The sequence below is a fragment of the Dermacentor variabilis genome, chromosome 1, assembly GCF_050947875.1.
Source record: "Dermacentor variabilis isolate Ectoservices chromosome 1, ASM5094787v1, whole genome shotgun sequence".
Classification (NCBI taxonomy): Eukaryota; Metazoa; Arthropoda; class Arachnida; order Ixodida; family Ixodidae; genus Dermacentor; species Dermacentor variabilis.
In genome coordinates, this window is record NC_134568.1 from 106,674,305 (window position 1) to 106,694,441 (window position 20,137).

A 20,137-nucleotide genomic window follows, 5' to 3' on the forward strand; every position below is an offset into this window, starting at 1 on the left:
GGAATGGCCTCGTTCACAATCTTTTGTATTATTGTGTTAAGTGGCCCGGTAATGACCGCTAGACAATCCTAAAAGATAGTAATTGATATTTTTATTTCTTCTAGCTTGCCGGTTGCACCCGCATTTTTTACCAACGCTAACAATTTTTTTTTCGTTTTCTGCAGGTATATGCCTAAGTACATGCAGCAAGTCGCTGCCAGCGGCCGGTCCGCTGTGAATGTTTGGGGCGCTGTGACCGCCGAAGGCCTGGGACCCCTCGTTCGCCTAGATAGCCGCTTCAATGGAGAGACCTACTGCTCAATCCTGGACGATGTGCTCTTCCCATACCTTCTAGGAGGAGCTTTTCCGGACAGCGACTTCATTCTGCAGCATGACAACTCCCCAATACAGAAATCGAAAAGAGTTGCTGCGTTTCTTGAGCTCCGCGACATCGTAGCGCTGGAATGGCCGGCTCAGTCCCCTGACCTAAATGTTATTGAGAATGTTTGGGGCATCATGAAGAGAGGTATGACCGGCTGACAGCTGCACGGCCTCTCATCGGACGCACTATGGATTGTTGTTCAAGCGGAGTGGGAGCGGCTGAGGTCCAATGCGAGCCTTTGTAAGTCCCTATACAGGTCAGAACAGGATGAAAGCCGTCATAAACGCAGGAGGCGAACCGACCTGCTACTGTCCTTGGTCATGGAACTCGTTGAAGAGCAGCAAATACGAGAAAATAAAACTCCACGCCTGAGCACACCCTCAACAGACTGGGTGGATAATGAATTTTATTTCCTACAATCAGTTTTGCGTTCTCAATTAGATGCTTTATCTTGATGTGAAACTTTTTTTGTCCATGAAATAATACCTGATGTGCGGGGTTGCAATTTTCCCGCCAGTTGTCGATTCTGATAGATGGTTGCTTGTTTCATCACGTTGGCGATTTTTAAACGCGTACTGTATTCCTACCATGTGTAAAATGCCTGTAGAGGAGCACCGACACCTTCGGCGTCTATAGCAGGATACAACCTAAACTTTTGACGCGCTGTGAACGCAACTGTGTACAAACTGAATGCGCACATTTTTCTGGGAGTGTGAGGCACCGTAGGAGTTTTTTCTGTCTCATGACGAAAGTAGTAAATAATATTTCGGGACACACTGCGTAGGGTTCAGGGTAAACTAAGTGAAAAGGAAAGATGGCAGCAGAAAGTCAAAGGGAACCGGTGCAATGCTTGAGCGGGAGCCCTGGTTTGCTTTGCAAAGTAGGCCTGTGAGTAGGGTTTTTCGTCGTTTACACCTTTATGCAGCAATATTCTGCCAAGTAAGAGAGAGCATCGTTTTTGTAATACGATGTGTAATGAGCTTCTTTGGAATTGCAATTCATTTCACTCTCTTTCGATTGTTTACTTAATAATTCTTGGCGTTTGGGAGTTCCATTTCTATGTGTTCTGGCATTTTGTACGTTATCACATCCCCGCAAAATATTAGCAGCTGGTATTTTAATCCGCAAAACTAAGAAATTTCGTTGTTGAGAATTAAAAAAAATACTTCTTTTCGACGCGATGAACTTGACAGTGAAAGGGTGCAAGAAAATACAGCTAACAGCATATAGAAGTGGGCCGTGTGCCATGAGCAATCACAATAGTAAATGAAATAAGCTTTTTATGTTTGACAACAACAATGACCGCAGAGACACTGAAATTTTAAAGCTAATTATTTCGCCTCAGATTTTTCTGTTGTGAATGAATTATGTGTGCCGATCTTGAATGTGATTCCAGCTAAAGCCTTCAACCAACCTAGGTGCAAACGCTTCATTTTGTCGCTTTCATTCCTAGAGCCATTTATTATGAGGTCTCTGGCCCCAAGTATCCTGCTGCAAGGAGCGTTTAACTGGCATAGAGCCCAAGCGCCGCGTTCTATTTATTGCCACCGTCGCCACCTGAGACTTTTCGACTGGAAGCCTATAGCAAATGTGCTCCCTGCAACAAATATTTGTTCCTGATTAGGCCCTTTCCTCGCGGTTACATACGGTTGTTTCCTTGGTGTTACGCTACGGTACACCACGTTCGGAGAAAGCGAGGCCGCAGAAAGCGTCAGCGGCGACAGGAAAAACATGTGAGTGGCGAGGCAGCAGAGAAGACATAATTCTAATAAGGCATTTCATTGGTAAGATCAGGGTCCTTTGACTTATGGCATGAGCTTCCAACCAAATACTTTGTTGTTCAGCCTTCTTATTGATGCAAGTAAGGATATTTGGAGTAAAGGAAAAGTCACAGGATTATACAAATTTACCTTGATACCTTTCAAAAAAAATCGTACAAGATTCGGTGATTTCTTTCATTTCTATAGTAATATTCCAAGTACATCAAGCAATCTGCGGTCTCTTTCGGCCTAGACTGATCATGGACCAAGAAGAGCAAGCCTGAAGCCAACTCCGTGCACACGCTTTAGCAGCTTTTTCTGCAAAACATCTCATTCGACTTAGGAAGAATGCACAGAAAACAAAGCTGTGCTCCGTTACCCCACGCCGCCTGCAGAGTGCGGTCAAGTGCTGAGAATGTCTCGCTGCGCCTGCTCTGTGAGGAGCGCCTGACTTCAGAGTCGGGGTAACCAAGTTCGATCTCGGCCACTGCTGTCCTGTTTTGATGGAGGCGAAAGGAAAGATGGTCATTTAATGCGCTATATCCGTGCATGGTAAGAATCCCCGGGGGTCGAAATGATCCAGATCCCTCTACTACGTCGGCATCTCCCATAGCGTGAGTCGCTTTTGAGCATTTAACAGCATAAACCAATCCAGACTAGAGCTGAGAAATTTGTAACAACACCTGCATTTAACCGAGAACGCTGCACTGCGAACGCACGCTGCTGAGTTGCTGTATGCGGAACCATCAACAACGCGCTGCAGTTAGTAAAATGCGACAATGCCATCTCGGCGCGTCTGGGCGCTACCAGCACACAGTTAGGTGCGCTTCTCAGCAAAGCAAGCACGGTGCGCTTCCGCGCTGTAGCAGACGACACGAAGCACCGCCTCCAGTCTCCTGTGCGCCTGCGACACATTGTTTCGATGCGCGACCGCACCGGATGCGCTGACGCTCCGCAGAGCGCGGCCACGCTTCGCCGTGTTCGCACATATTTTGAACGACCCTGTACATTGGGGCACAGACGATCAGCGCATCGCGGGTAATAAATTAATACGAGAGAAAAATATGAACCAAATCAGAGGAGCAATGCGATGCGTGAGAAGGCGATCTTACCGAAGGCAGCCTTGCCGGTGGGTGCGTAGGTGAGCATGTACCCTTGCAGCTTGACGTGCTTGTTGGGGTTTGGTCGGGGCGGCTTCCAGCGCAACGTGAACGAGTGCTCGGCAATGGTGTCGATGGTCACCTCGCGCGGGGGACCCAGTGGCCACTGTTGCTCCGTCGTCTCTTCTGCGCATGAGTAGAGAGAAGGAAACGAGGAGAGATAAGGAACACACACACAACTATATGAACTGACAACTGAAGGAAACTCGCGGAACTATACATGCGCACGGTCCGCTCATAAGGAGATGAGCTCACCCGCGGAGCATTGCTTAAAGCATCTGATAAGTTTATGGAAAGCGTGGAGGCACAGATATGACATTTTGCCGAGGTACGAGATAGCTAGTTGGTGCGACTGCAGCGGTGCCCGAAGAAATGAGAGTGAATTATATTCACGGTGAAATGAAAGCAACGGAAATGTCATTAGCCAGAGGAACGCTTGCTTAGAGTGTAATCAATGTGATTATGACCGTCTGTGACCGTATTCGACATACGACACTTAGTAGAAAGCACTTCTTGGGAAAGGCTTAGCGCCCCGCGTACTGCGTGCCAACTCAGTCGTCATTGATCATGATGCTCTGTCACGCAGCGCTCGGTGACTTAATGCGGGGCTGGCAAGCGTTGTTCTTAAAATGACTGCGAGAAGTTTTGCTTACGTTCTGTTGCGCTCGGGTATACACAATTACAACGGCCGCATCACTCACGGTGGGGGTGCAGAATGACATGTTTCACATGATGAGACAGCTTTTTCGCGGTGCCGATCGATGACGGTACGTGCGACCCGTACGTGATGTGAAGGATACCGTTCAATACGTCATATCGGTCTCGCAGTAAGTATATGCGTGCGCGGCGCACCTCGGTTTAGCGTTTTCACTATGATGACGCATGGCAGCAGCTCACACAGCATGTCAAAACTTTATCAAGAGCGATATCTCAATTTTCTACGTTATTAGCGATTTCAATTGCATTAAGGTTGACTGTAACGTTCAGCGGCACAAGTCTAGCTAATAATTTCACAACCCTCTGTACATTGCGTTCCTGGTCAGATTTGCTGGTTTCTACAGTGTACCTGATAGGAATTCTCGAAGGTGTACATGTCTCGCTGGTATGCGTAATTTGACGCAGGTTGATCATGGCCAGGAATATTTACAGCTTGCATGCGTCTATAGAGCTGGGCTTTCATATACTCTGCTCATTAGTCTAATAAAAGCAACAATGAGAAAACTGCATTTTCGTGTTTATTCGAACGCAGGGTAATAAAACTGCGACGTAGACACATGTTATAAACGCGAAAGAGCGCCGTCTGCACCAGTGACGAAACGCGAAAAATGAAAAGAACGGGAATAGAAGCCTTATATTACACCGTGCCCGCAATCGCCGCCAGGTGCTGGTTCGCTTGGGCGCCCTGTATGCACAGCGGTAAACATGTTTTGAAGGCCTTTGAGATCCTCTTCGCAAGAAATATTGTTGAATGATGTACGCGTACCACAAGAAAAAAAAAAAAACAGACGGACAAATTGAAGGTGGGCGACGGAGGTTCTCATCCTATATAATCAGAAGAAAAAAATGTTTTTCGTAAGGGTGTTTTCTGAAAGGGCAGCATTCGGCTGCACGAGTCACCCATGGTTATACGGTCCACCTGATAACAACGAGGTCGCCGCAGGGACAGACAATCCCAGGTATGACGTAAATAAGGGGAATTTTTTAGTCGCAGTAGTGGTTGTTCATTTTAAAAAAATATGAAGAAGAGTACAGAGCAGAAAAGTAGAACTGGCCGCACTCTAACTGAATAACTGCATCTGCTTACACCTGTACGGTAGTCTGCAGGGGGGGGGGGGGGGGGGGCAGGAGGGAGGATAGAGTAGGACGAAGGAAAATATTTCCATAATTTACAATGTGGCAAAAACGAATACAAAAATAACTTAAATAAATAAAAAGAAGGTGGACACTGATTCGGTGGCCGTAATTTAAGTGCAGCCCTGGCCACACAAATTTTTCGCAACGCCTGTCATCAAACAGAAGTATTACGTTCAATATACTGAAATAAACGTTGAAAGCAACATTCTAAACAGGAAACTTTGATTGTACAGCTGATCAAACTGGCATTTTACTGCAGCACAAGCATGTACAGATTACACATCGTACAAAGTTAACTCTCAAGTGGAGTGCGCTGCCTTAACATAATAGAAGAACACAGAAACAAATGTAGCTGGCGGCATAGCAGAGCTCACTTGGCAGCGCACGCACAAACGCACGTGACGGAGAGCATGCTCTCTTTAAGAAGCACCACCAAGCCTTTTCCTCTGACCTCCTCTGTTATAATGGCTACCTGGAAGAGCAAGTGATTCCTTTCATTTTTCGAGATTGAATAAAACAAACAAACAAAAGAAACGAGAAACTAAGATGCAGCGAATAAATCTCACGGAGAACGAGTCAAGTAACCCGCTCGGGGTAGATATTGCATTATGCAAAAAAGAAGTGAGGCGTGCGGACAGGACACAAGAGTAGAAAAGTGGACAACACGAACGCCGGCGTTCGTGTTGTCCACTTCTCTACTCTTGTGTCCTGTCTGCAAGCCTCACTTCTTTTTTGCATAATGAATCCTTACCAACTAGCTCAGCTTTCTGTCGTTCTAAGCTAGATTTTGCAGTTCAACTTTGTTGGAAGAGAAAGAGGACTGCAACTTCGTAGGCACGTAGCGCCATTTCTTGCAAGTCATGGATGCATTTTTCGGTCATCTGGTTCTTGGTGTTGCAAGAGTAAGTCGCGCGGCTGTATAGGCGTACATTTGCTGTTACGGCAGTGCACTTCACCTAACACGCACATGAATTTGGCGCAAAGGCACCAATTCTTGGGAAATAACTACGAGCGATAGTTTATTCTCTGAAGTGCCACGTTATAGTGCGTGCATCTTTGATCGATTATTCCATCGAAAAGAGCGCAGTACGCCTCCACACGCTTAGCTCGTACACCGGTTTCGCTCGCGATAGGTAGCGCCCTCCGAGTTATAGTTATTCGAGATTTCACGAGACACGACAGGCTGCACCCCCGCTGGATATCAAATTTCGACAAGGAAGGCACGATGACAAGCGTACGCGTGTCGTAGAAAATAGCTTTGCTGCTTGGTTAATAAATCTCGGAGGACCGAGGGTATTCCTACGCGACTCGGCCACCTAGCCGCCTCCTCCCTTCGGGAGAGCGCGCTGACACGCGTGCGCTGAGCACCCGGTCAACAACGACGGCCATCTGTGTAGAGCAGGAGACGTTAGCAATGTAAATGGCATGAAAGCAAGCAGACGCGTGGCGCGACAGCAGAACGCGTTTTCCCTTTCTTTCCGCTCCCTCACTCCCTTCGCCGCGCTCTTTTGTCCTAATCTGGGAGCCGTACTCTACGACCCAAACCCCACTGAACCGCTCACCCTCCCACCGTTCGCTTTTCGCAGAGAGCGCGTGCGGGCGGCCCCTCGGGGAACAGCAGCAGCCGTTGTACGCGTCAGTCCGCCATCTGTGCGCCAGCGCCAGTTGTACTATACACCCCCCTTCCTCCGTCATCCCTCCACACCTCTCCCCCTATTCCCTAAAGCAAGCTTTGGGAGAGGGCGCGCCCATCACCTGGCGCCACGCCTGCTTTTTGGCACTCGCTCCAACCCGTCGGCTCGAGACCAGCGGTCCTCGCGATCGGCTCACTTCTGAGCAGCGTATACCCGAGACCAAGCCCCGGACGCAGTGCACCCCCACGCGACGCTTGGCACCATGCGTTTGTGCGAGTCCGGCGGTTCTCCACCTCGGCTTTGAGGGAACGCGAGCAGTTTCGGCGTCCAGAATTGCTCGCGCGCCACCTCCGTCCAAGTTGCTGAAGAATAATAAATAAGAGAAATGAAATTCTAGTGCTTTGCGAACCACGATCTGATTATGAGGCACACCACTGTGAGGGACTGCGAAATAATGTTGACCCTCCGGGATTCTTTAACGTGAATTAATCTAGGTCCACTAGCGTTCTTGCAGTTTGCGCAGTCGAAATGCGGCCGCCGCGGCCGGAGTCCAAACCGCGACCTCGAGCTCAGCAGCGCAACGCCATAGCTATACTGGGCTACCACGGCGGGTATAAGTTGATGGATAGCAAGCACGTGGAGAAGACATGCAAAGGAAGCCATGAGGACCAATCTTTACTTGAGCATTTATTTAGGTTTCTATTCATTTTCGAGATGACAGGAAAGGCAATGAAAATGAAAGAAACATATCTCAACAATGTGATTTGAAACCTACAAACTTCATGCTTATAGCAACAGCATGGCGCTGGTCATACTTGGAACACTGACAACTTAAAGCTGGGATCGACCTGTTCGTGATTGATCAGTAAGTGCAATGATAAGCGCTAAAGTCAGCGCGGCAGCCTTTTGTCTTCTGTAAATATAAATGCGCCACTAATCACGCATAAAGAGTGAACGAGGTGTAATGACGGGAGCCTCGAGGCCTCGAAATGTGTTTGCACAGCCAGAAAGAAAAATCTGGCTGTGTAACGAAATCAAAAATCTGGTTCCACAATGAAAGAGCGCTAACCTTGTTTGTATACGGCAAGCGATCAGGCTGCCCAACCAGGCATCTGAACAATACAATAGAGGTTAAGCTTTCAACCAGACACACAATTGAAACGAGCCTCACGTTGTTCGAACGTGTCAGACACTTGTCGCTTACATTGGGCTCCCGCATTCCGACACCGGAATTCAAAAGTGACATAGCTTCCAATTTAGCCGCTGACAGCTCTTTTCTCTTGCAGAGCAGTCCTGGAATGAGTTCTATAATCCGTCACTTCAACCAAACTTCCATGTTGCAGAACACCAGCGACCGAATTCAGTGAGCATTCTTTCGTAAGTGCTCTTTGCCATTGGATGGCCGCCTTCGGTAATGATCAGAGCAGCATCACGATTGGCTGGAATTTCCCCTTAGTAACAATTCCAGAGTAAGAGCTTTTTGTGAATATGGGCCCTGTCCCCGTATGCTGGGCCTACGCCTCGCAAAGATAAGCATATTTTCGTGCAGGCTGGTGAGTACAACAATTTCAAGCAATTTCGTAAAGCTAACTTAATTCATTGAACATGTTTTCATTGTGCTAAAACTTTTAAATGATGCTCTGGTATAAATTTAAATACGTTTATTAAAAGTTTTCGGGAAAAGGCGCCTCGTTCGTAAGGTGTTTTTGTGTTACATACACACAGACAAACATACACTGCGTAACGCCCTGTAATAATGGCTCCGCCATAAAAAGTCCCAGAGGCAAATGCCAAGTTAGCTGAAGGGAGTTTCCCGACGCACACTGTGTTCGCGGGCTATTGTACGAAGATTACGCTCAACCGGCTGTCACAAAAAAAAAAAAATGTATTCGGCTTCATTTTCTACGCGGTTGATCGCGCTCTTCGCTAGAGGCGGCCGCACAGCGCGGCGTCCCCATGCAGAGCGCGTCGCAACAGTGACGTCACGACGAGGCTTAGCACCCGCGAGCAGCTGCAGGCAACTGGCAAGCCCCTTGTACCTATATACGTCCTTCCCCACGTCCCGCTGTCCCACGCACATAGACGTTTGCCCTCACAGGAAAGGGTACAGAAGCGCATGCGCGCAAGCGTCAGCGCGGTCCTTTGTGCGCCAACGTCAACATGCGCCGAGACACGACCAACCCCATCGCCGGTCCTGGGCCGCAAATATTAGCCGAGTGGGTTCGGGTTCTGCCCGTGTCCCGGGCGGGGTTGGGCCTCTCGGTTATTGTAAGGGGCTGGCCGCCACTGCCGAGAATGAAAACGTTGCTGTAGTCGGACATCCGCGTCCGTGGACGGCTCCGCATTCGGGGGCAGCAGTCGAGGCTCGCGTTCTCTCGAGCAGCTAGCCTCGCCTCACGCCCCTAGTGTCCATGTATATGAGCATACGTGGGGATACTACTACACGCCCCGAGCGCTGGTTTCTCCTGCTGGTCGGATTGTGGCGCGCATTTGGCGGGCTCGCTCTCCGGTGGGCGGAGCGTCTACTTGCGAGTATTGCGGCTTTTGGGGTGAAGTTTCAGTTTCAGGCATAAAACTTACTCTATGCCTTTAGGTGACCACCGCCCTCCGAGCGACAGAGAAAAAGAATAAGAACATGACAAGAACACTAAACAAAGTTTGAGAGAACGAACACGAAGCAGAGATCTTCTGCCATGCACAGTTCAAAAACTGCACTTCGAATCCAAGGAATCCCGTTAGTCACATCAGAAGGGTTACTTGACTGGAGCACACCAGTGTGCGACAAAACCAAAATATTCTTCGATGTGTTGTCGCATCGTAGGCTAAAAAAGTACGCAATACAGCAAGCCTGGCGGAAATAGGTATCTATTGGAAATGCTCTTCATTTTACTTGCCAAATGTGTTTTTTCTATTTACCGTGTTTTTATTTTTCGTTTCTCGTTGTGATGCTCAAAGGGAATGGCGAATTGAGCTTAATTTGTTTTCTTTCCCACAGTTAAAGTGATAAGAGGCGGACAGAACCTCACTATTTTGGCGAGAAGGCGTGCCCGGATTCGGAGTGGTACCTACAATGGGTATAATCCAAATTGATATGATTATTGAGCACTGCGGTGACACAATATCCACCGTGGGGAGCCGTTCCAAGGTTAATGTCTCTCAAGCCGTGTAACAAGGAGGTTTTCAATGACCTCTTCATTATCCACACCAAATAAATAAATAAATAAATAAATAAATAAATAAATAAATAAATAAATAAATAAATAAATAAATAGAGAGTTTGGACAACGCTGTATCATAGTGATAAACAACACAGGTGTAGGATTTTTCACTATTAAAGAAACGCGTCCTCAATTGACGATTATTAGAATGACTAAAAACGCGTCCAGGCGTTGCTGAAAAACGACCGGCTCTGATTGAAGCTCATGGTTAAAGGCGCCAAAGGCGGGCACAAGCACAAACGCGCTGTAAGCCATGACTCTGTTCCCATTGGACCAGTTCTCCATACTTTTTCTGATTGAAGTGTCGAGACGCAGACGGGATTCCCACGTTAACGATAAATGATGTAAGGTCGCTCCATGGTCACTTGATTTTGCAGTTAGCTCCTACTGAATTTTCGGAGTGAGGCAAGTTTTCCGACTCAAATGTGGTGACGCGTTCAAGTATTTGAGGCCATTCATTTTGATTTGAGACTAGTGACAGCCAGAAAAGCTTAAAAAGCCTACCGCAAGTCCATTATTTATCTTCTTTTTCCTAGGCGGTAACGTATGCGGCTCTCTCTCTCTCTTTGACGTTCTTCATCGTTTCTGGCCGCGTACACGCTTCTGCGCCTTGCTCAGGTGTCTCTCGCTGAAAGCGATATATCCTGCGCGGAAGCTCGTGGTCGTGCGTCTGGCCGCGCAGTACGGTGCCGTTCGGAGCACTTGGGTCGGCCGCACGCGCCTCCGGTCTTCCATGCAGCAGCAGCAACAGCAGCACTCGGAGCCCATCTGAGCCTCCTGCGAGGTGCTCCTGCGAGGCTGGGCCTCCTGCGAGGTGCTCGTGCTAATTTCGCCTCAGCGCCGCGCTGGCTGCCTGCAGCGATGGCCGTGACATATACGGCGCCGGTGAGCCGTGAAATGAGACGCTCCCGATGACCCGAGCCGGCCGCTGCCATTCCTGCACCGTCCCGATCGCGTAAAAACAGCCCTCGCCCATTTCCGCCTGCTCCCTCTGTCGCGGAGCCGCTTCACTCCTGAATATCTGATGCGCACTCGCAAGCCACACTTTTATACACGCACACAAATGCTGCGCGCACACGGAAAGAAGGGCTGTGCGCATGGAAACCCTACCGAGCCTTTGAGATGATCTGTGGTCGTATAATAACTTCCAGGAGCCGGTGAACGGCCAAGATTTTGCATAGGTTTAAGCTAGCAAAGGACACGCGTACACAAAGTCCTACGGGCAGCGTTGTGCGGATGTACAGGCGCCGACAAAAGTGGTATACTCCACGCAGATTGCTACTGCAGCGGCGTCGCTCGGCATTTTGGCGAGCTGAAGCGCGAAACATTGACACGAGTCAAGCGACATGCTTGCAGATAATAAAGGGCACCCATTGGCTGTCTCGATCCCAGATGCTGCCTGTAGACGGGGTTGCGATGCAGTTTGCCGTAGAATTACTGTATGTGCTACCGCAGGTAGCAGAGTTGCGCGTCTGTTTTATCACGCCGCTAGCGCCTCTATTGGCAGAACGTCATCACGTGGTAGCCAAGCAACCGTGCATTGCGGAGAAGCAGATGTTCAGGCCAATTTTTGTATTTCCCGCGCCGCTGCTGCAGCGAACTGGATTGACACAAGTTATCGCCAGTCAAATTCAAATCCAATCCGGCCGATCTTGCCGTTCGCTGTCCACGTGCGTGCTAGCTGCGTAGCAACAACGCAACGTGCGCAGCGCATCTCACGTTTGTTTCGTCGGCCTGCCTCGTGATACCTTACTGCAGTAATTGTTTTTCTTCCTTTGTAAAACTAGTGAAGGGTGTTCAGGTAAAGACACCTGAACAAATTTTCAGCCAACTGCCTATTGCGTCAAGTGTGTATGAGATGAAATTGCTTGACTAACAGCTACGTGCTTTTTGGGCTGTGCTAAAGAAATTCACAGCTGGAATATTAAAAGCTACTGTAGGTCTGGATTTTTTTAAATAATGGAAGCACGTAGAGTTATACAGAAGATTTAGCTGGAATTACCAGTTTTCTGCATGTGATGCACCACACTGCTTTCACAGAAGTGTCGTAAAAAGCCAGCTCACATTTTCATGATTATGCACTGCTTGGGTTGTTTCTGAATATGAAAGAGGTTACTACTAAGTAAAGATATTTAATCTACTACAGCTTATGTGAACCAGGATGCAAGATGAATGAATGTCGTCATTTAACATACGGTAAGGGCCTAACTGTGTTTTGAATTATTCCCTATAATGTAGCTATGTCAATCCTGTGAGAAAAACTTTCGCTTCACTCCCACAGAAGGCTACTTTTGGAATCCCTGCAGTGAAAAGGCACATAATGAAATCACACTTGCAGGTGTAGCTGATATCCATTGCTTGCTGGTAGATGGACATGTTCCTACACAAGATCTAATGGGGTACCAGAGTCGAAATAGCAATGGTTGGTCATTTATTCACCTGTAATATTTTAGACTGGCTACATGTTGAGAGCTATGGCACATAAGCAAGTATGAGCCTCATTATATTTAGTACAGTTCCCTTTGTAAAAGAGCACCACTTGGTAAAGCTCACTATATCAAAATATTTGCACGCGCATATACTAGTGTTTGTTTTTTTCTCTGAAATTCGCATTGTGATTTTATTGCCAAAAAAAGAGGTAGTTGCGGCTCGGTGCTTTTTGTTACTGTTTTCAATGCTAAAAGAGCACTGCACTGCTCTTAGTAGCGTATTTATCTCTGTTGAAACAAAACCTGAGTGCCAAGCAGTATTCAAGCGAAGGAAAGTTATTAAAGTATCTGATTGTTTACCTCAATTATTAAAGTTTGTCCAGTTTTTAATACGCTATCTTATTTCGAACCTTATACTACCTTGTGAAGTGGCTTTTTCGCACGAAAATTTTGTAGGATTTCCGGAATCTATAAAATAACATCACCATATTCCCTAAGTTTATTCGGTGCGATCTAATCGTTACCGTCCCGGTTCACGAATGCTGCATCTGATCGGCGTATATAGAATACGCAATCTATTCTAGATACGCGAGTGCCCATACGTTATTAGGGCGGAGGAAGTGCACAGGTGAATGCAACTCCAAAAAAAGCTAATATACGCGCTGCATCTTACGCCGCGCGCTAAAAAAGGGCAGCGCCTTTTTCTTCACAATCTAATCAAGTCAGCTGTTTCGATGCGCTTTGTTTGCGATTTGGCGGAAAAGCGGTGCACAAGCGATGCAAAAGCGCCCACGGTCGATCGACGATACGCTAGGCATGTCGCCTGCAAAAACGGAGTGCGGCTTCGCCGCATAGACTTGGTTGCTTCTCAGGCAAGATGGCGGACCTACGCGCAACTCTGCTACCTACGGTAGCATATACAGTAACTCTAGTTTGCCGTTGCTCCGGCTCCCGCTGCGTGGAGTATACCACTTTTGCCGGCGCCTGTACACTGCATATGATGCTCGCCGTAGCGTAGCTAAGCGAACATCTCCAGCTTCCATTAGGAAATATACCTCGCTATTTCCCGACCGTACCCCAGTTGCGAATGTTTGGTCAAATATACCGTGTCACACAATCTGCAGAGGTGTCGGCTGAATGACTTATGCACTTTTCTGAGTCGCCGCGCCTCATAAATGTCCGGACGAGCACGACTGGAGACGCGCTACAGGCGCAAGTGTATCGAGGGTGGAGTCTGGCCGGCAGCCATAGTTATCAATTCTTTTTCACCTCAAAGCTACGCAGGCGCTTCTTCGTGTAATATCTATACGTTTGTGCTAGCACAGTTGTTATAAGCTGTCGCCATAGTTTTATCTCGTTCATGATCACGAAGTATTTTCCGCCAAGGTATGGACACCACTCCACGATCAGCTCTTAGAATGTTCTCGTCTGCCACTTTTCTATATTACTTCTTTGTATTCTAATTTCACAAAATCTACGCTATTGCTAGCAACCACTGCCGTGATTGGCACGAAAAAGAAAATGAGCGAATAAGCATAGGCCATATTATATCTCTCTCTATATATATACCACCACTTGCACATCACCGGTGAAGAGCGGACGCAAGTAATATAATTTTATGGGGTTTTACGTGCCAAAACCACTTTCTGATTATGAGGCACGCCGTAGTGGGAGACTCCGGAAATTTCGACCACCTGGGGTTTTTTAACGTGCACCTAAATCTAAGTACACGGGTGTTTTCGCATTTTCGCCCCCATCGAAATGCGGCCGCCGTGGCCGGGATTCGATCCCGCGACCTCGTGCTCAGCAGCCTAACACCATAGCCACTGAGCAACCACGGCGGGTGCAAGTAATATAGGCATATACGCAGAAACCTTGATTCTGTCGTCACTCCAAATGGCCAAGTAACTATTTCCCTACCTGGTGTAGTCTCTTCTCATAAGTTAGGACCGTTGTAGGACTTCGTCTTTTGAATTCGCAGTGAAGCATACAAAACGAAAGGATGTTCAACAGGATGCACTGAAGAGATGAATGCTCACGCACGCATTCACTAACGTGGCGGCTCGGTGGAGCTGAATGAAAGCCCAACGCATACACCGCTTCTTTACTTCACCTCCGCCTTCCTCCTGCTTTGTGAGCGTGTATACGAATCCTTGCATAGGGAGGTTCTTCTCTCAACCACGGCGCTTGCGTGCGATTGCTCCCCTGGGAAGAGGGTGTTGGGGAAGCGGCCGCCGTTCCCGCTGCATGAGTCGGCGCCGTTAGCACACACACACAAGGAGCGACCACAAAGAGACTGGGAACGCGCCTACTCCTTTTCACAAGCTGTGGGCGGGGTTTCGCGCACGGAGGGAAGTGTGCCGTCGACCAGGGAACTCGTTCTCCCCGCGAGGTTGAAAAGAAACGATACCGGAATGATGCAACCCTGCAAGCGGCAACATTCGCTAAATAATAGAATGAAGGACGGCGCAGCTAGGTAGCGTTCGCTTGTGACGACTAAAGAAGGGAAAGAATTTCCCCGCAGGACGTCTGCAACTTCATGCGTATTAATGAAGTGCCAGACCACGAGACTTGCTTGGTTTATAATGACCTCTGGAGAAGACATAGGTAGCCTTCATTTGGCGCCCGTGATTCCCTAAGCTATCGTGAAGCGATATCCAATCAAGGCGCACCCCTATAGCCAATTTCGACAGCGCTACCCTGATCAGTGTTGTGCGGGTAAGAGACCAAAGACAATTGTGGGCCATGTGCATCACCGCCAAAGCCATTTCGCACGACAAAAGCAGCACGAGGTTCTGCTACCAGGAGCGTTGCTCAGCACTCAGCGTTCTGCGTAAAGGTTTGCCTATTTTTCACCCGCCCTTTTGTGTATAAGTATGCGACATAACACAACGATATACGACGCTGAACCAACAAGTTTCCGCAATGTTCTGAAACTCGAAGACACTTAGCGTTGGAAAGTTTGAGAGAAGGGGTGGAAAATGTTGTGATGTTGTTTTTTTTTTTTTTTTTTTTAACGACAGTGCACTCATCGACGTACAACAGCGCGGTCCGGTCGCTCAGCTGTTATAAAAACGGCATCGGATCCAGAAAAACAGGGTTTCTTTCGAAAGGAGTATGTGCGCAGGAGCACAAATAGCTTCTATTGCCCGATACAGAAAATAAAATTGTTTGAGGCACTCACAGAACCGTCTCGTAATCAAAAGACCACGGATTGCGTATTTCTGTCTTCCGCTTTTCTACAATACAGCCCTTATGGCGAGCTCAAGGGATCACGGCAAGGCTATATCAAACGCCAAAGTAAGCATTTCTCTTTGTGCTGACACAGATAATCAGGAAGGCTTATCTATCGAATCTACCTCTCAAAATTGAGCCAGATTTTTCAAACCTTGACTCCCCAGTAGTGCTAACAGCTAGACGCCTTACTCGCTTGGTTGCCTTAGAGTGGAACTTGCAATTTCTATAAGGTCTCTGTTACCTTACATTGTGTCCTATAATAATCTAACTTTGAAAAATTCCCATTTCCATTCACGATAAACTTGCTTATAAGCACTCTGCCATCGGTCCTAGGCGTCCTCTCAAATCGGGATCATTTATGATTAAGTTTGACAACCTGTTCTTTTTTATTTAATGCAGGTACCTGCATTAATGCTGTGGTGCTTTCGTCCTTAACAACTATTGACGATCCATCGATAATATATCTTTCAGCATGCCCCATTATGTCAATCAAAAGTTGCATTTGCATTTTTTTAGCTTGTTTCTTTTTTTATTTTATTTTATTATTCGCAACCCCTCAGACTTCTACTCTGCCTCTGTAATAGTTCCGGCTTCACATGTTTTAATTATCAGCAAAAAAGTGGAAAAATACTTATCGAGAAAGCGGTAAGGCAAGGAGGCACAATCTCGCCAATGATATTCACTGCATTCTTAGAAGAAATATTCAAGATGCTAGACTGGGAAGGATTAGGAGCGACGATCAACGGCGAATATCTGAATAACCTTCAGTTTGCCTATGAGATCGTCCTGTTCAGCAATGCTGGGGACACATTACAAGAATTGATTGAGGATCTTAAGCAAAAAAGTATAAGAGTAGGTTAAAAATTAATAGGCAGAAGACAAAGGCAATGTTGAATAACTTGTCGAGTGAACAAGAATTCATGATCGGCAGTTAGCCTGTAGCATGTGTGAAGGAGTAAGCTTATCTAGGTCATTTACTCACAGGGAACTCTGATCATGAGAAGGAAAGTTACAGAAGAATGAAAATGGGTCTGAGCGCATACGGCTGACATTACCAAATCATGACCGGAAGCTTACCGCTGCCGCTGAAAAGGAAATTGTACAAGCATTCGATTCTCCCAGTACTACAATATGGGGCAGAAACTTGAAGGTTAACAATGGAGCTGGAGAACAGTTTAAGGACCGCTAAAACAAGTGATAGAACGCAAAAAGTCGCAGTTTCGCCCGAAAGGCGAAGCACCGATTGCTATAGCAAATTAGTAAATAGCTATACGAAGTAAGGGTAGTAGTTCTATCGGTCGTATAAACCAGTAAACATTCACTTACTAATTAAATTAATAACGGCATAATGTGTTCGTGAAATTGACGTGCGTGCATCTTTCGCTTCAACTCGAACGAAACGTCGAAAGCGCAGCGCATACGAAGCTACCGGTACTATACGCCCACACTGCAAACATCACAGATCGCATCATGGATTCCTACCAACTAGCCCGCCAACGTGTTTTACCTAATTAACAAGCACAGTGTCACGTAAGCACATGTAAACATGAACACAACAAACTTGTTAACATTCGCTTACTAATTAGCAATGATCCAATGTGTAAGCGCGACTGAACGAGGACGTAGAAGTAAACACACAGAGACAGCACTGTTTCTGTGTGTTCAGTCGCGCTTACACATTCTATATAATGGATTCAAACCAACTAGCCCGCCAACTTGTTTTAACTAAATTAACAAGTACGGTGTCACGCGGGCACAGGTAAACATGAACACATCTCGCTCGATGAGCGCGGAAACTCGCTGTCAAAAAGCTGGAGTGAGGAATCACGGCAGCAGCAGCGATCGAATTGACCTTCGTGCATCTCTCGCTTCAACGCAAACGAAACGTCGAAAGCAGAGCGCATATGAAGCTATCTGCACTACGCGCCTTCTGCAAATATCGCGGATATCTTTAAAGATGAGGCCTGCGCGGGCGTGCACTTTGGCCATGTCCCAAATCGCTTTCAACATACGGCGCCCGCACGGCTGCGCCGTAAGCAGCAGCCGCCAGAAAAGAACGCGCCCCCTCTTTCGCCTCACCTCTGTGCCTCGTGCGCGACAAGAGAGGGAGCGCTTCCGGTCCGCCTTCCTCGCTCGCCGGCTGAACATCGCAAGTTTTCGCTCGCACATGCAGCGTGCGGCGCGTGGTCAAGATTTTAACGCGACATCGTCAAGGAGCCCGTGTCGCAGAAAATCCTGTGTTGGCGGGATTTTGGAACCACGCATACCCAGGTCTTCAATGTGACGCCTAGAATTGACTGAGCTAATTGAATTTCTCAAGCTAAAATACTTGGAAAAATCGTAAAATACGACGTACACAACCTGCAGACATGCTTTGGCTCTCGGATTGTAATTTGGATATACGAGAAAACATAATTCGGTTACGTGAAAACTCAAACCCCTTCTCCAGTGTTGCTACAATGCATAGGCCTCAGACGGCGTCCGCCATTTGCGGACGCCGGCGCGTAAATATCTCAAAATCCACGGAGCGGCGCACCCGACTCCCGCTTCCTTGAAACACTTCCAGATGGCGCTCGCTTCCGCCGCATCGCCGCCCATGCAAGAGGCCGCGTTTCTATCAGAAAACCCATCTTCGTGCACAGCGTTCGTCGCGAGCGTTTCCCGGTAAACATTACGGTTACACACGCTGCATTTGGCGGGAAGCGTGAGAAGATGTCAGGGAACTTTGAATGCTATCGCATTCCATTGTTAAAGGCGAAGCTTAAGCGTCCTCCAAATTTTTATAGCTCTTGTACTTTATACAGAGCCTCACGGCGACGGCGACGGTACCTATGCGCCTGGAGTGTCCATATAATTGCTATCACAATAATTTGTTAGACCATACGTTACTAGACATGAAGAGAGCTGTGTGCCCTTACAAAAATGACTTTAGACTGTCTATAGAAAGTCTATAGACTTTTCATAGACGACCTTTCCTTTCTATAGATTTGGACTTTTGTTGATATAAAGTCTATAGACTGTCTATAGACGAAAGTCGATAAAGTTTCTATTTCTTTTTGTCTATTCGGAGTCTATAGACGGTCTATAGAAAAAAGTCGATAAGGTGTTTGTTTCCTTTTTGTCTGCTTCCCCTCTATAGAATGCCTACAGACGAAAGTCGACACAGTCTCTATCTATTTTTGTCCATACTTTGTCTTTAGACTTTCTATAGACGAAAGTCGATAGGGTTTCTATTTCTTTTTGTCTATTCGCAGTCTATAGACGGTCTATAGAAAAAAGTCGATAAGGTGTTTGTTTCCTTTTTGTCTGCTTCCCCTCTATAGAATGCCTACAGACGAAAGTCGACACAGTCTCTATCTATTTTCGTCCATACTTTGTCTTTAGACTTTCTATAGACGAAAGTCGATAGGGTTTCTATTTCTTTTTGTCTATTCGCAGTCTATAGACGGTCTATAGAAAAAAGTCGATAAGGTGTTTGTTTCCTTTTTATCTGCTTCCCCTCTATAGAATACCTACAGACGAAAGTGGATACAGTCTCTATCTATGTTTGTCCATACTTTGTCTATAGACTTTCTATAGACGAAAGTCGATAGGGTTTCTATTTCTTTTTGTCTACTCGCAGTCTATAGACGGTCTATAGAAAAAAGTCGATAAGGTGTTTGTTTCTTTTTTGTCTGCTTCCCCTCTATAGAATACCTACAGACGAAAGTAGACACAGTCTCTATCTATCTTTGTCCATACTTTGTCTATAGACTTTCTATAGACGAAAGTCGATAGGGTTTCTATTTATTTTTGTCTATTCGCAGTCTATAGACGGTCTATAGAAAAAAGTCGATAAGGTGTTTGTTTCCTTTTTATCTGCTTCCCCTCTATAGAATACCTACAGACGAAAGTGGATACAGTCTCTATCTATTTTTGTCCATACTTTGTCTATAGACTTTCTATAGACGAAAGTCGATAGGGTTTCTATTTCTTTTTGTCTACTCTCAGTCTATAGACGGTCTATAGAAAAAAGTCGATAAGGTGTTTGTGTCTTTTTTGCCTACTTCCCCTTTATGGACTACCTATAGACGAAAGTGGATACAGTCTCTATCTATTTTTGTCCATACTTTGTCTATAGACTTTCTATAGACGAAAGTCGATAAGGTTTCTATTTCTTTTTGTCTACTCGCCGTCTATAGACGGTCTATAGAAAAAGTCGATAAGGTGTTTGTTTCTTTTTGTCTATTTCCCCTCTATGGACTACTTTTAGACGAACGTCGATACAGTGTCTATTTATTTTTGTCCATATACTTTGTATATAGACTTTCTGTAGACGAAAGTCGATAAGATTTCTATTTCTTTTTGTCTACTCGCAGTCTATAGACGGTCTATAGAAAAAATTCGATAGGGAGTTTGTTTCTTCTTTGTCTACTTCCCCTCTATATGGGCTACCTGTAGACGAAAGCCGATACAGTTTCTATTTATTTTTGTCCATACTTTGT

The 20,137-nt window shown here is 46.6% G+C and overlaps 1 protein-coding gene across 2 annotated transcripts in view; it reads right to left on the reverse strand.

The window, feature by feature from the left end:
* LOC142582624 (uncharacterized) overlaps positions 1 to 20,137 on the reverse strand; it is a 195,008-nt gene that overhangs the window by 64,239 nt on the left and 110,632 nt on the right. For both annotated transcript variants that reach the window (XM_075692541.1, XM_075692533.1), the window contains exon 2: positions 3,234 to 3,407. In XM_075692541.1, coding sequence (XP_075548656.1) covers positions 3,234 to 3,407 — 174 coding nt within the window. The remainder of the gene's footprint in view (positions 1 to 3,233; positions 3,408 to 20,137) is intronic.